This window comes from Bacillus rossius, chromosome 11 (assembly GCF_032445375.1).
Source record: "Bacillus rossius redtenbacheri isolate Brsri chromosome 11, Brsri_v3, whole genome shotgun sequence".
Taxonomy (NCBI): domain Eukaryota; kingdom Metazoa; phylum Arthropoda; class Insecta; order Phasmatodea; family Bacillidae; genus Bacillus; species Bacillus rossius.
Window position 1 is genome coordinate 4530515 of NC_086338.1, and position 17791 is coordinate 4548305.

General features: G+C 49.7%; 1 protein-coding gene across 1 annotated transcript in view; it reads right to left on the reverse strand.

Moving 5' to 3' along the window:
• The window catches only part of LOC134536536 (uncharacterized), a 105207-nt gene that overhangs the window by 29204 nt on the left and 58212 nt on the right, over nt 1–17791 (reverse strand). Inside the window, exon 14 of the mRNA XM_063376268.1 lies at nt 12154–12304. Coding sequence (XP_063232338.1) covers nt 12154–12304 — 151 coding nt within the window. The remainder of the gene's footprint in view (nt 1–12153; nt 12305–17791) is intronic.

Sequence of the window (17791 nt, forward strand, 5' to 3'; positions counted from 1 at the left end):
CGGGAAGCTCTGCCCACCGCCGACCGAGCAACCACGTCGTCACAACGTATGCATCATCGCCGCCACGGCCACTGACAGGTGTCAGCTGTGACGTCAACGGGAAGCTCTACCCGCCGCCGACCGAGCAACCACGTCGTCACAACGTATGCACCATCGCCGCCACGGCCACTGACAGGTGTCAGCTGTGACGTCAACGGGAAGCTCTGCCCGCCGCCGACCGAGCAACCACGTCGTCACAACGAATGCATCATCGCCGCCACGGCCACAAACAGGTGTCAGCTGTGACGTTAGCGGGAAGCTCTGCCCGCCGCCGACCGAGCAACCACGTCGTCACAACGTATGCATCATCGCCGCCACGGCCACAAACAGGTGTCAGCTGTGACGTTAGCGGGAAGCTCTGCACGCCGCCGACAAAGCTTCCCAAGACGTCACAACGTATACATCATCGCCGCCACGGCCACTGACAGGTGTCAGATGAGACGTCAACGGGAAGCTCTGCCCGCCGCCGACCGAGCAACCACGTCGTCACAACGTATGCATCATCGCCGCCACGGCCACAAACAGGTGTCAACTGTGACGTTAGCGGGAAGCTCTGCCCGCCGCCGACATAGCTTCCCAAGACGTTACAACGTATACATCATCGCCGCCACGGCCACTGACAGGTGTCAGATGAGACGTCAGCGGGAAGCTCTGCCCGCCGCCGACCGAGCAACCACGTCGTCACAACGTATGCATCATCGCCGCCACGGCCACAAACAGGTGTCAGCTGTGACGTTAGCGGGAAGCTCTGCCCGCCGCCGACATAGCTTCCCAAGACGTCACAACGTATACATCATCGCCGCCACGGCCACTGACAGGTGTCAGATGAGACGTCAACGGGAAGCTCTGCCCGCCGCCGACCGAGCAACCACGTCGTCACAACATATGCATCATCGCCGCCACGGCCACAAACAGGTGTCAGCTGTGACGTTAGCGGGAAGCTCTGCCCGCCGCCGACATAGCTTCCCAAGACGTCACAACGTATACATCATCGCCGCCACGGCCACTGACAGGTGTCAGATGAGACGTCAACGGGAAGCTCTGCCCGCCGCCGACCGAGCAACCACGTCGTCACAACGTATGCATCATCGCCGCCACGGCCACAAACAGGTGTCAGCTGTGACGTCAACGGGAAGCTCTGCCCGCCGCCGACATAGCAACCAAGACGTCACAACGTATGCATCATCGCCGCCATGCCACAGACAGGTGTCAGCTGTGACGTCAGCGGGAAGCTCTGCCCGCCGCCGACCGAGCAACCACGTCGTCACAACGTATGCATCATCGTCGCCACGGCCACTGACAGGTGTCAGCTGTGACGTCAGCTTTTGGGTAAAATATATGAGCGCCTAATTAGTAAAAGACTACATGCTTACTTGGAGAAAGTTCATGGTTTACATAATCGCCAATACGGATTTCGCAGAGGTAAAAGTACAGAGCTGGCTCTGATGGATGTGCTTTCTACAGTTGAATCAAGCTCATATCAATATATAATGGGAATAACAATCGACATATCTGGGGCCTTCGATAATGCTTGGTGGCCCCAGATTATGTTTTGATTGAAGCAACTGAGGTGTCCCTCAAACATTTATAAAGTGATACTTGATTTCTTATGTGATAGAGAATGTACATGTCAACAGGGACACGTAGTATATAATAAGACATTAACCAAAGGCTGTCCTCAAGGCTCAGTCCTTGGTCATCTTCTTTGGAATGTGCTATTTGATCCACTTCTTAGAGAAGAGTTACCAGAAGATTGTGTCATATATGGATACGCTGATGATGGATTTTTATTAATCCCTGCTAATTCAAGATTCATGCTAGAAAAGAAGTCTGAAGAGGCTTTAGGTATTGTTCACCAATGGGCAACTGCTTCTAAATTAAAGATTGCTCCAGAAAAAATGGAAGGTATTTTACTCAAGGGTAAACTTAGTGTTAATAGACCTCCCACAGTTCGCTATGAGGGACGTGTTGTAAGAATTAAACAACTTGTTAAATATTTGGGAGTACAGATTGGGACTGGATTCCGATTCCACGAGCATATCAAGTACATAACGAAGAAATCTGCAATATTATTCCACCGATTACGATCTACTACACCTGCTAATTGGGGCTTAAACTATAAGACCCTAGAGATTATTTATAAAGGAGTTTATGTGAGTATTTTAACATATGCAGCTGGTGCTTGGAGTCGCATTGCTTGTCAAGTTCATCCTCGAAGAACTTTATTATCCAGCCAACGAACTGTACTTATTGCTATAACTAAATCTTATAGAACAATTTCAACAGATGCACTCCTAGTTATAGCCGGACTCATACCCATTGACCTAGTTATATATGAACGTGGGCAAGTATCCCAGTTAAATAGGGATAGGAAGATCTCTGTGGCAGAGAAGAAGGAACTTCGGCGGAATGTTATATCAAGATGGCAGGAAACTTGGGACTCCTCAACAACAGGAAGACATACATACAATATTATACCTGACATTAACGCAAGACTTAAATGTCGGTGGATCACACCGGACTATTATGTATCGCAATTTCTCAGTGGCCACGGAAATTTTAAAGCAAAACTCTATTCACTCGGATTAGTACAGTCACCTCTTTGTCAGATTTGTGAAGTAGAAGATACAGTACTGCATGTTTTAAATCAATGTAAGAAGACAGAAGATATCAGAGAAAAATATACTCAAGAATTACTGACACTAGGATATGACTTTCAAAATCTTCGAAGTCTTATCCATAATAAGAATTCTTTTGAAATTTGGAGAAACCTAGTAACAGAAATGGGGAAACGGTTAGAAGAATTTGACCGGTGGTATGCATCTGTGGAAACGGACAGCGATGAAGATTGACTGTAAGAAAATTTTAGAAGAATTTCTCTCCAGTTGATTTATGTGATAAACATTATGAAGATAAACTCTAAATATAGATTAAGAAAATTTAGTTCTGGTTATGGAATATATTTAAGGTTTTTGAAGAAAGAAGGAAAATTTGTTCACTTTCATGATGTGATAAATATAATAGTCTAAAACCCCTTTTAAGGTGAAGAAAATAATTATTATAATTTTTGGTGATGGCATATATTCAGAAGATTCTGAAGAAAGAAGAAAACTTGTGTTTAATATTATTTATTTTGTTTACTTTAACATTTATTTGGATAGAGGAAATTAATCTTACATGAAGATATGTAATATGCATATAACATTAACTATGGGGACAAGTCAATATAATCTCTCACTAACCCCGATAAACCTTTTGAAAATAAGTTAATATAAAGATTATATGATTTGAAGATAAAACTATTACTAGATTGATAAATCTCCTATTATACCCTAACAGGGATTACATATAGGAACGAAGCAATAGAAATATGCCTTTATTATTTATTGGAGAAATCTGTGACGTCAGCGGAAAGCTCTGCCCGCCACCGACCGAGCAACCACGTCGTCACAACGTATGCATCATCGCCGCCACGGTCATAAACAGGTGTCAGCTGTGACGTCAGCGGGAAGCTCTGCCCGCCGCCGACCGAGCAACCACGTCATCACAACGTAAGCATCATCGCCGCCACGGCCACTGACAGGTGTCTGCTGTGACCTCAGCAGCAGCTCTAACCGCAGCCGACCGAGCACCCAAGACGTCACAACGTATACATCATTGCCGCCACGGCCACAAACAGGTGTCAGCTGTGACGTCAGCGGGAAGCTCTGCCCGCCGCCGACCGAGCAACCACGTCGTCACAACGTAAGCATCATCGCCGCCACGGCCACTGACAGGTGTCTGCTGTGACCTCAGCGGCAGCTCTAACCGCCGCCGACCGAGCATCCAAGACGTCACAACGTATACATCATTGCCGCCACGGCCACTGACAGGTGTCAGATGAGAAGTCAACGGGAAGCTCTGCCCGCCGCCGACCGAGCAACCACGTCGTCACAACGTATGCATCATCACCGCCACGGCCACTGACAGGTGTCAGCTGTGACGTCAGCGGGAAGCTCTGCCCGCCGCCGACCGAGCAACCACTACGTCACAACGTAAGCATCATCGCCACCACGGCCACTGACAAGTGTCAGCTGTGACGTCAACGGGAAGCTCTGCCCGCCGCCGACCGAGCAACCACGTCGTCACAACGTATACATCATTGCCGCCACGGCCACTGACAGGTGTCAGATGAGACGTCAACGGGAAGCTCTGCCAGCCGCCGACCGAGCAACCACGTCGTCACAACGTATGCATCATCGCCGCCACGGCCACTGACAGGTGTCAGCTGTGACGTCAGCGGGGATCTCTGCCCGCCGCCGACCGAGCAACCACGTCGTCACAACGTATGCATCATCGCAGCCATGGCCACTTACAGGTGTCAGCTGTGACGTCACCGGGAAGCTCTGCCCGCCGCCGACCGACAACCACGTCGTCACAACGTATTCATCATCGCCGCCACGGCCACTGACAGGTGTCAGCTGTGACGTCAGCGAGAAGCTCTGCCCGCATCCGACCGAGCAACCACGTCGTCACAACGTATGCATCATCGCAGCAACGGCCACAGACAGGTGTCAGCTGTGACGTCAGCGGGAAGCTCTGCCCGACGCCGACCGAGCAACCACGTCGTCACAACGTATGCATCATCGTCGCCACGGCCACTGACAGGTGTCAGCTGTGACGTCAGCGGGAAGCTCTGCCTGTCGCCGACCGAGCAACCACGTCGTCAGAACGTATGCATCATCACCGCCACGGCCACTGACAGGTGTCAGCTGTGACGTCAGCGGGAAGCTCTGCCCGCCGCCGACCGAGCAAATACGTCATCACAACATAAGCATCATCGCCGCCACGGCCACTGAAAGGTGTCTGCTGTGACATCAGCGGCAGCTCTAACCGCCGCCGACCGAGCAACCAAGACGTCACAACGTATACATCATTGCCGCCACGGCCACTGACAGGTGTCAGATAAGACGTCAACGGGAAGCTCTGCCCGCCGCCGACCGAGCAACCACGTCGTCACAACGTATGCATCATCGCCGCCATGGCCACTGACAGGTGTCAGCTGTGACGTCACCGGGAAGCTCTGCCCGCCGCCGACCGAGCAACCACGTCGTCACAACGTATGCATCATCGCCGCCACCGCCACTGACAGGTGTCAGCTGTGACGTCAGCGGGAAGCTCTGCCCGCCGCCGACCGAGCAACCACGTCGTCACAACGTATGCATCATCACCGCCACGGCCACTGACTGGTGTCAACTGTGACGTCAACGCGAAGCTCTGCCCGCCGCCGACCGAGCAACCACGTCGTCAAAACGTATGCATCATCGCCGCCAGGGCCACAGACAGGTGTCAGCTGTGACGTCAGCGGGAAGCTCTGCCCGCCGCCGACCGAGCAACCACGTCGTCACAACGTATGCATCATCGCCGCTATGGCCCCTGACAGGTGTCTGCTGTGACATCAGCGGCAGCTCTAACCGCCGCCGACCGAGCAACCAAGACGTCACAACGTATGCATCATCGCCGCCACGGCCACAAACAGGTGTCAGCTGTGACGTCCGCGGGAAGCTCTGCCCGCCGCCGACCGAGCAACCACGTCGTCACAACGTAAGCATCATCGCCGCCAGGGCCACTGACAGGTGTCTGCTGTGACATCAGCGGCAGCTCTAACCGCCGCCGACCGAGCAACCATGTCGTCACAACGTATGCATCATCGCCGCCACAGCCACTGACAGGTGTCAGCTGTGACGTCAGGGGCAAGCTATGCCCTCCGCCGACCGAGCAAACACGTCGTCACAACGTATGCATCATCGCCGCCACGGCCACTGACAGGTGTCAGCTGTGACGTCAGCGGGAAGCTCTGCTCGCCGCCAACCGAGCAACCATGTCGTCACAACGTAAGCATCATCGCCGCCACGGCCACTGACAGGTGTCAGCTGTGACGTCACCTGTAAGCTCTGCCCGCCGCCGACCGAGCAACCATGTTGTCACAACGTATGCATCATCGCCGCCACAGCCACTGACAGGTGTCTGCTGTAACGTAACCGGGAAGCTCTTCCCGCCGCCGACCATGCAACCACGTCGTCACAACGTATTCATCATGGCCGCCACAGCCAATGACAGGTGTCAGCTGTGATGTCAGCGGGAAGCTCTACCCGTTGCCGACCGAGCAACCACGTTGTCACAACGTATGCATCATCGCCGCCACGGCCACTGACAGGTGTCAGCTGTGACGTCAGCGGGAAGCTCTGCCCGCCACCGACCGAGCAACCACTTCGTCACAATGTATGCATCATCGCCGCCACGGCCACTGACAGGTGTCAGCTGTGACGTCAGCGGAAGCTATGCACGCCGCCGACCGAGCAAACACGTCAATACAACGTATGCATCATCGCCGCCATGGCCACTGACAGGTGTTAGCTGTGACGTCAGTGGAAAGCTCTATCCGCCGCCGGCCGAGCAATCACGTCCTCACAACGTATGCATCATCGCCGCCACGGCCACTGACAGGTGTCAGCTGTGACGTCACCGGGAAGCTCTGCCCGCCGCCGACCGAGCAACCACGTCTTCACAACGTATGCATCATCGCCCCACGGCCACTGACAGGTGTCAGCTGTGACGTCAGCGGGAAGCTCTGCCCGCCACCGACCGAGCAACCACGTCGTCACAACGTATGCATCATCGTCGCCACGGCCACAAACAAGTGTCAGCTGTGACGTTAGCGGGAAGCTCTGCCCGCCGCCGACATAGCTTCGTAAGACGTAACAACGTATACATCATCGCCGCCACGGCCACTGACAGGTGTCAGATGAGACGTCAACGGGAAGCTCTGCCCGCCGCCGACAAAGCAACCAAGACGTCAAAACGTATACATCATCGCCGTCACGGTCACTGACAGGTGTCAGCTGTGACGTCACCGGGAATTCTGCCCGCCGCCAACCGCGCAACCACGTCGTCACAACATATGCATCATCGCAGCCACGGCCACTGACAGGTGTCAGCTGTGACGTCAACGGTAAGCTCTGCCCGCCGCCGACATAGCAACCAAGACATCACAACATATGCATCATCGCCGTCATGGCCACTGACAGGTGTCAGCTTTGACGTCACCGGGAAGCTCTGCCCGCCGCCGACCGAGCAACCACGTCGTCACAACGTATGCATCATCGCAGCCATGGCCACTGACAGGTGTCAGCTGTGACGTCAGCGGGAAGCTCTGCCCGCCGACGACCGAGCAACCACGTCGTCACAACGTATGCATCATCGCCGCCACGGCCACTGACAGGTTGCAGCTGTGACGTCAACGCGAAGCTCTGCTCGCCGCCAACCGAGCAACCATGTCGTCACAACGTATGCATCATCGCCGCCACGGCCACTGACAGTTGTCAGCTGTGACGTCAGCAGGAAGCTCTGCCCGCCGCCGACCGAGCAACCACGTCGTCACAACGTATGCATCATCGCCGCCACGGCCACTGACAGGTGTCAGCTGTGACGTCAGCGGGAAGCTCTGCCCGCCACCGACCGAGCAACCAATCGTCACAACGTATGCATCATCGCCGCCACGGCCACTGACAGGTGTCAGCTGTGACGTCAGCGGGAAGCTCTGCACGCCGACGACCGAGCAACCACGTCGTCACAACGTATGCATCATCGCCGCCACGGCCACTGACAGGTTGCAGCTGTGACGTCAACGCGAAGCTCTGCTCGCCGGCAACCGAGCAACCATGTCGTCATAACGTATGCATCATCGCCGCCACGGCCACTGACAGGTGTCAGCTGTGACGTCAGCGGGAAGCTCTGCCCGCCGCCGACCGAGCAACCATGTCGTCACAACGCATGCATCATCGCCGCCACGGCCACTGACAGGTGTCAGCTGTGACGTCAGCGGGAAACTCTGCCCGCCGCCGACCAAGCAACCATGTCGTCACAACGTATGCATCATCGCCGCCACAGCCTCTGACAGGTTGCAGCTGTGACGTCAACGCGAAGCTCTGCTCGCCGCCAACCGAGCAACCATGTCGTCACAACGTATGCATCATCGCCGCCACGGCCACTGACAGGTGTCAGCTGTGACGTCAGCGGGAAGCTCTGCCCGCCACCGACCGAGCAAACACTTCGTCATAACATATGCATCATCGCCGCCACGGCCACTGACACGTGTCAGCTGTGACGTCATTGGGAAGCTCTGCCCGCCACCGACCGAGCAACCACGTCGTCACATTGTATGCATCATCGCCGCCACGGCCACTGACAGGTGTCAGCTGTGACGTCATTGGGAAGCTCTGCCCGCCACCGACCGAGCAACCACGTCGTCACAACGTATGCATCATTGCTGCCACGGCCACTGACAGGTGTCAGCTGTGACGTCAGCGGGAAGCTCTGCCCGCCACCGACCGAGCACCTAATCGTCACAACGTATGCATCATCGCCGCCACGGCCACTGACAGGTGTCAGATGTGACGTCAGCGGGAAGCTCTGCCCGCCGACGACCGAGCAACCACGTCATCACAACGTATGCATCATCGCCGCCACGGCCACTGACAAGTTGCAGCTGTGACGTCAACGCGAAGCTCTGCTCGCCGCCAACCGAGCAACCATGTCGTCACAACGTATGCATCATCGCCGCCACGGCCACTGACAGGTGTCAGCTGTGACGTCAGCGGGAAGCTCTGCTCGCCGCCAACCGAGCAACCATGTCGTCACAACGTATGCATCATCGCCGCCACGGCCACTGACAGGTGTCAGCTGTGACGTCAGCGGGAAGCTCTGCCCGCCGCCGACCGAGCAACCACGTCGTCACAACGTGTGCATCATCGCCGCCACGGCCACTGACAGGTGTCAGCTGTGACGTCAGCGGGAAGCTCTGCCCGCCGCCGACCGAGCAACCACATCGTCACAACGTGTGCATCATCGCCGCCACGGCCACTGACAGGTGTCAGCTGTGACGTCAGCGGGAATCTCTGCTCGCCGCCAACCGAGCAACCATGTCGTCACAACGTGTGCATCATCGCCGCCACGGCCACTGACAGGTGTCAGCTGTGACGTCAGCGGGAAGCTCTGACCGCCGCCGACCGAGCAACGACGTCGTAACAACGTATGCATCATCGCCGCCACGGCCACTGACAGGTGTCAGCTGTGACGTCAGCGGGAAGCTCTGCTCGCCGCCAACCGAGCAACCATGTCGTCACAACGTATGCATCATCGCCGCCACGGCCACTGACAGTTGTCAGCTGTGACGTCAGCGGGAGGCTCTGCTCGCCGCCAACCGAGCAACCATGTCGTCACAACGCAGTCATCATCGCCGCCACGGCCACTGACAGGTGTCAGCTGTGACGTCAGCGGGAAGCTCTGCTCGCCGCCAACCGAGCAACCATGTCGTCACAACGTATGCATCATCGCCGCCACGGCCACTGACAGGTGTCAGCTGTGACGTCAGCGGGAAGCTCTGCTCGCCGCCAACCGAGCAACCATGTCGTCACAACGTATGCATCATCGCCGCCACGGCCACTGACAGGTGTCAGCTGTGACGTCAGCGGGAAGCTCTGCCCGCCGCCGACCGAGCAACCACGTCGTCACAACGTGTGCATCATCGCCGCCACGGCCACTGACAGGTGTCAGCTGTGACGTCAGCGGGAAGCTTTGCCCGCCGCCGACCGAGCAACCACGTCGTCACAACGTGTGCATCATCGCCGCCACGGCCACTGACAGGTGTCAGCTGTGACGTCAGCGGGAAGCTCTGCTCGCCGCCAACCGAGCAACCAAGTCGTCACAACGTTTGCATCATCGCGGCTATGGCCACTGACAGGTGTCAGCTGTGACGTCAGCGGGAAGCTCTGCTCGCCGCCAACCGAGCAACCATGTCGTCACAACGCATGCATCATCGCCGCCACGGCCACTGACAGGTGTCAGCTGTGACGTCAGCGGGAAGCTCTGCCCGCCGCCGACCGAGCAACCACGTCGTCACAACGTGTGCATCATCGCCGCCACGGCCACTGACAGGTGTCAGCTGTGACGTCAGCGGGAAGCTCTGCTCGCCGCCAACCGAGCAACCATGTCGTCACAACGTGTGCATCATCGCCGCCACGGCCACTGACAGGTGTCAGCTGTGACGTCAGCGGGAAGCTCTGACCGCCGCCGACCGAGCAACGACGTCGTAACAACGTATGCATCATCGCCGCCACGGCCACTGACAGGTGTCAGCTGTGACGTCAGCGGGAAGCTCTGCTCGCCGCCAACCGAGCAACCATGTCGTCACAACGTATGCATCATCGCCGCCACGGCCACTGACAGTTGTCAGCTGTGACGTCAGCAGGAAGCTCTGCCCGCCGCCGACCGAGCAACCACGTCGTCACAACGTGTGCATCATTGCCGCCATGGCCACTGACAGGTGTCAGCTGTGACGTCAGCGGGAGGCTCTGCTCGCCGCCAACCGAGCAACCATGTCGTCACAACGCATGCATCATCGCCGCCACGGCCACTGACAGGTGTCAGCTGTGACGTCAGCGGGAAGCTCTGCCCGCCGCCGACCGAGCAACCACGTCGTCACAACGTGTGCATCATCGCCGCCACGGCCACTGACAGGTGTCAGCTGTGACGTCAGCGGGAAGCTCTGCTCGCCGCCAACCGAGCAACCATGTCGTCACAACGTGTGCATCTTTGCCGCCACGGCCACTTACAGGTGTCAGCTGTGACGTCAGCGGGAAGCTCTGCCCGCCGCCGACCGAGCAACCACGTCGTCACAACGTATGCATCATCGCCGCCACGGCCACTGACAGGTGTCAGCTGTGATGTCACTAGCCAGTCCGGTGTCGGCAAGAGAGTGCTTGCTTGATGGACGAGCACCTGACAGACACCTGCCGACCTTACACTTTACCAGCGATGGTCGCTCTCTGACCAATGTTCCATAAATAAGGCTCGAATTTGATATTTCAAACCACTCGAACCTGTAGAAACGACGGTAAACCAAAATAGCAGATGCAGGTTCAAAACTATTTTTTTTAGAGGATGAAATTTTGATAGAAAATACTAAACGTTTAATGAACCAAAAATTATTGCTATTGCCAACAAATTTTATCAACTGATTGGCTGTGTGATTTTTATATGATCATCTGAAATTAAAAAAAAATCCTATGTTAGGGGAAAGATTAAACATCCAATAATTAGGGCAGTTTCGATACAATGTTTTGTAGGTTTTTGTTTCCACCAGAAATTAAATACACTGAACGCTAAGCCACTTCTAACCCCTATGATTGAACAAAAAGCATAACATTTGTAAGGAACTTGCTATGTAGTATCTGAAATGTAACTTTTCTCTAAACTAACTAACAGTTATTAATTCCATTACACAGTCTACGGATATTTCTGCCATTTTTGTACTGCCAACTGTATTAGTAAACAACTTCATGTGGTTGTCAGTGTCCATAATTAAAAGTCATTTTATGTTTTGCAAGTGACAGTTGGGAAATTCGTACCACTAGTACTGTTTTTAAAATTTTTGACGTGACGTCTATTAAATCGATGAACGCCGGTTGCACGCACGAAAAAGTGTCCCGTTTCGCACATTGTCCCGTTACGCGGTATCCCGTTACGCTCATTGTACGCGTGCGCCGCATCTATCTCTCTTCCACTCGATTGGAACAACCATCGATTTGACTTTTTCGAGGCACATTAAACTTGAAACACTCCCATTCGTGTCCTACTTTTCATATCATCGTCCTATACTTAACAGAATAACACAGATTGGAAGAAGTTAAATAGCAAACATGTATAAAAGTTATAGTTAAAATAATCTGTGCGTTAAAGTAATAAACATATTTGAATTAATGAGTGCAATTAAAAGTAAATTTATCTATTAAATTGTAGATTTCATTTCACTCCTTCTTTGTATTCATACAAAATAGTGATAATTCAATAAAAATGATTCAATTTTATTCATACAAGTATGCAATCATTTCATCAGTGTTTTGTTATGACGTTGTCACGTTAAACTATCGTCCGTAAACCGACTTTACAGACAACCAATTTTTACCTGAGAAAATGCACATGGCAGGTTCTTCATCAGAGTGGATTGTTCGAGAAGCAGGTGTGAGGACCCAGCACGCCCAGGCACGGAGCACGCGAGGAGGCGAGGACACTCACCGAGGTACCTCTCCACGTACGGGCTGACGCACTGCCTCGTGTCGCCGGACTGCTTCCAGTACCGCGGCTCCGGGAAGAACATGCGCAGGTTGGCAAGGCTGATGGTGCGGCACACCACTGCCAACATCTCCAAGCACTCACCGGGCAGCTTCTGGAACAATAAAAACAATTCTAGATGCCACTGTCGATACGTATTCGACTTCATGGAGTTTAACAACGGACGGTTATGGATGGAGGATTAATTCACCCTGACCGAAAAGACCATACTTGCTCATAAATTGGTGTAGTGGCCAACTGCTGATATCGAGCACACTACTATCGAATCACGAACCCTACGCGTTAGCGATCAGGACCACCCTCTGTGGCAACGTGTCACTCTTGACAGCATAATGTATACTATTCTCAGTGTGACCTGGTGCTTAGTATTTTATGATGCATACAATTAGAACGATTTCGTTCTTTCGACGTCCGTCATTCCAACCAGGCGTGGGCGATTCTCCTCCCTCTTTTCATCCTCCCCTAACATCCTTTTCAGCTTTGATTCCCCCTCCAGGTTTCGGCGCATGGCGTTACACCTTGGGATCATTCGTATAAGCTCTGCGCGTCCATGATTCTGCCTTATTCTTCGTTTGAAGTTAGTTCATTGTGTTAGGCCGTAGGCGTTACTAACAGGCTGCCGCAGTATTGTAGTTTGTAACTGTAACTTCTGATCTTCTGCGACGTGCGAGGCCGGCGGGACATGGTGAGTGAGTAGGTGTATTTGGTATGTATGGGGACACCGGTGGGTGGTGGGGGATCCGGGAATCCGCAGCGGCCATCTTGGATTACGTCACATCCGGTCGCCATCTTGGATTACGTCACTTCCGGCGGCCATCTTGGATTACGTCACTTCCGGCCGCCATCTTGGATTACGTCACTTCCGGCGGCCATCTTCGATTACGTCACTTCCGGCCGCCATCTTGGATTACGTCACTTCCGGCGGCCATCTTGGATTACGTCACTTCCAGCCGCCATCTTGGATTACGTCACTTCCGGCGGCCATCTTGGATTTGACTTTAACCTTTGACCCCGACGACCATTTTGTTTTCTAGAACATTCCACCTTATTATGACGTCATGTCCGCCATCTTGAAAATCCTTATTTATTATCCGATTTTAATTTAAAAAATAAAAATTAATAATTTAATTTTAATTAAATGTTACAATTATCTAGCACCACACTCCTTTACATTACGTTTACATCATCGAGCGCCCCACTCTTCTACATTACGATTACATCATCGAACACCCCACTCATCCCTGTCGCAATTTTTCGTAACTCCACCATCTTTAAAATAAATTTATTATAAAAACAATAATCTAAACCATTATCGTCTGCTGGAGGCAGCCATCCTGGATTCCGCCATATTGATTTCATCCGATGATGTCATCACCATCCTAAAGCACCTTAGTGTATGTAAGGCCGACTTTCTATCACGTACCAATGTTGTTATGATCCTTATAGACCATAAAATCCTCAGTCATTTTGTTTTTGTGACCACCATTTATTCTTAAAGGCATAATCATTTACAGGTTTTAACTAACATATATGTTATTATTTCATTGCTGCGGATGCGATAGTTAAAGTAATTATAATTTTAAAAAATATAAATTTATTAACCTACTGTTGCTACGAGCAAAGCCATTACCTACTGCCACTACGAGTTGCACTTCATATCAAATGAAAATAGTATTTTTTTAAGTCGTGGCAAGAAGTCAAAGTAAATAAAATATCAAAAAAATATTTAACACTATTTAATAAAAAAAACACACAATCCTTCGCATCATCTTCTCCCCCTTGTTAACAGAATAGGTACCGTTCAGAAGACGTTACCGACCCTCTTCACAACACCCCGCTCCGCAGTACTTTCCATACTAGCATCAAATACTTTGCCCACACAACTATACAAGCACCACACAGCTCCAAAGTCAATATCCCCCCCTCCCCCCTTCACAGCAGCAATATCCACCACAGTCAGAGTGGAGGTGTTCACAGGTACATCTGCGATGTCTTCCCTGGACTCTTCGTCTTCATCCATCGCAAGAGCTTCTTCCCATCCGCTAGCCTCCTGACAGCACGCATAGAACTCATCCTCAACAATCTTCTCATAGGTGGCCCGACACATCTTACTAGCTCTGTTGATAACTACGAATGATACATCCTAAGGCTGCAATTGTTAAACCGGCCCCACCCCTCTACCCTTTCTATTGCAGTCCTGTTCGTGCGTACCAAGCACACACGTCACTGACGCACGGCCTTTGACGTCAGCAGACCTACCCCTTCCCCCCTCACCCTGAACCATCCACACCCCAAATAGCTGAATCATTTAGACCTGTCGCCACGCGTCCCCAGCCTCCTAATACCATTTTAAGCACCTTCGACGAACATTTCGACCTCTGGTAACTATTGAAAAGTTTCAAACAACACATGAATAAATACATTTTTTATTTATTTTAGACTTGCATTTATTAATATAAAAATTTACAACATTTCAAAACATTAAAATTTATATGGCATCAGTAGATTTTATCCAACTGATTTTCACATTTATCGAATCCTAGCCACTTCACAAACAAGGCATCATCTTTCTAATCTATCAATTTTTCTACTTAATAATCGCTTGGGTACTTGGTAGGCTGAATTTATTCCCCATAGAATCCGCCACGTATCACCGAACCTCGTAAATCTTCCAAGTAGTAACATCACGGAATATTTATGTCAACCATTTATAAATACATACAAAATATTCAATTTTAGCTCTAAGTTTTATCACGCCTAGTTTATATGCATCAAAATAAACAGTTTCCAGGAGTGAGTTATCTTTTACATTAACAGGCACCATGCCAGTTTTACTGTATTTTCTGTAACTTATAAATCCACATGTAACTCCCTTTTGCTGCGAACTCCCTTCACATGACTTCCTTTGGAGCAGGAATAAATCAATCATCCGCCCATCCTTTATCTCGGTGAACATAGTTGAATTATTTATTTCGAACAAGGCTACAAGACTTCTTGGCTACAAAGCTACAAGCTACAAGGTTACAATCGGCTACGTGTCTACAATACTACCAGGCTACAAGACCACGAGGCTACAAGGATACATCAAACACATAGAAAAAAATCTGGGTATAAAAATACCAACTCAGCAAATTTAAAGGTTACTGTAGAGCCGAAACATCCCTGAAATATGTATTTTATGCTTACTACATGACCAAGGGGTTTTGAACTATTAAATATTCAGCCCTGGCTACAGACTTGACAACAAACATTCAATGAAACGGACACACATTTGGATAAAACATTCAACTCAGTAGGATACGATATCTAGGATACATTAGTTAAAATACTAAAGGAAACGATAGAATCCAGCTCAAGCCGGCTACAATGCCTCCATCCACATTTGGCTCCAAATGATTTTAGTTACAATGTAGTACGTACCCACCACAATTGCCGGAAAGACGTTATTATGACTCTCCATTTTGTTAGTCATTTATTACGAATATTACATCTTTAAGTTAGAAGTTGTACTACGAGAACCCAACCTTAGCTAGAAATTAGATTACAATAAATAAAACAAACTTTTTTATCCAATTTTGTTTTTCACTTTTATACACATGCAGACAAAACAAGTTATTATTGTATGTGGCATTAATTTCTTATTTCACGAAGTATAGACCATATTTGTTTGGTATTGGGTAAATTTTCTTCATTTTTGCGAGGCAAGTAGAAGTCTTAACCTATCTACCTATAGGTTAGAATATTTCCATGTGGCACATAATAAATATCTTCGGCTTCTAAAATCTTACGTAAATTTTCATTACTAATACTTTTAAGACCTCTAAAGTTCCATTTTTAATACCAGCCTCAAAGCCATTAAAATTGTAATCGCCCCACTGACCATCATAAGCCTAATCTGAATAATTTAGTTTAATAAGTCGTTTCCATCATTTTGGTCTTAACACTTTATCATAGTATTCGATCTTGTGAGCTTCAAGTTCTTAATCATAGTCTTAGTTCTTGTAAGCTTCAGGTGAATCATAGCAGTCTTCGACCTTTTCAGCTTTAGGCTGTTCTAAAGTGCTCTCAATTTCATGAAGGCGACTAGAACTTGGTGTAAATATTTTTAAACCCCCATGAAAATGCTAGGTACTTTCTTCGTTAACTTTTAGTTACAAATAATTAACAAGACCTGGGATAGTACTATTAGAATCATCATCTTCACATTTCTCGTGATCATTATAGTCGTCTAATATTTCGCTACCGTTTCACTTCCTTACTTTTATAGACACACAATTCTTAACATTAACCAGCCTTGTTTAACCAGACCTCAAGGAGGGAGAGAATCATGTTACAAACGAGTGTTTCTCGGCTGTACTTAGCCTATTTAACGAATGAGTAATGGATATTTTTATTCAAGTACCACCTGATTAAAATGCGGAAATTTCTTATTTGGTGTCAGGAATTCACAATACAAACGGATATCTCTCAATATATTCCAAGACCAATACAAAAAATAAAACTCAATAAAAGATATATGACTCAAGAAAATCTGGAAGCACATCCCATTAAATTAATTTATTAACTCAGATTCATTCCTCTAAAAGAATACAGAGGTGTTTTTTTTACTAATGTGAACGCACATTTAAAACACTAATACTCATATTTCAAACACAATTCATCATATTTCAAACACATCTCAGCGTATTTCAAACAATTATCCACGCAATTCACAAAAACAGCATATTTCAATACCAAGAACAGAAGTTTGAAGTGATGTTCTTTTCTCTTCTATAGCGACTCGTGATGTTACAATCATCTGGTTTTCATCGATGCTATAGATGTTTATGCAGGCACGAGGATTCTGTTTCTCGAACAGAGAGATCTGGCGAAGTGAATTGGAAAACCCGTTGTTAGTGAAGTTGAACTTTCCCTACAAGTAATTGTAGCACTGATTAACATGCTCAGATGCTCACCCGTATCTAACTTCACCAGAATTGCACACTTAAAACATATGTGCTCATCTAAGTATTTACAGATTGACCACCGCATATTTTTCTTTGATGCAGGTAGGTATTTCGATGTAGGAGCTAGCTCTAAGTGGATCAAGCTTGTTAATGTGTAGTTGTAGTCGCTTAACACCAGACAAAGACCATCCGGACCCCTTTCATAATTAGTATTCTTCCTCTTTACATATCTTAAAGATGTATTCAGTAATGACATCCTCCACTTCACGAACTGCAAAGAGTGGAACATTCGTGGTTTTTAAGGCCCTCTTGTCTTCACACGTACCCATTGGCTTTTCACAATTGCACTCAAGCACGATGTAATACTTGAGTGGACCATCCTCTTCAATTTCCTCTAGAAGTTGGCTTATTAATTTAACCTTGATAGAGTCCAAGTATGTACATGTGTCCTTGACAGAACTGGTATTATTTTCTACCATACAAGTCTTCAAGTTACCCCAGATTCACACTTCTGCAATGATGAAGTCGTGGATGTTGGCCAAAACCCGCCTCTGTCACCAGCAATGTTCGGCTGGTGCTTGGCTTAGGTATGACTACAGGCTTACGTGCGGCTATTCTCTGCTTCTTAGTTGATA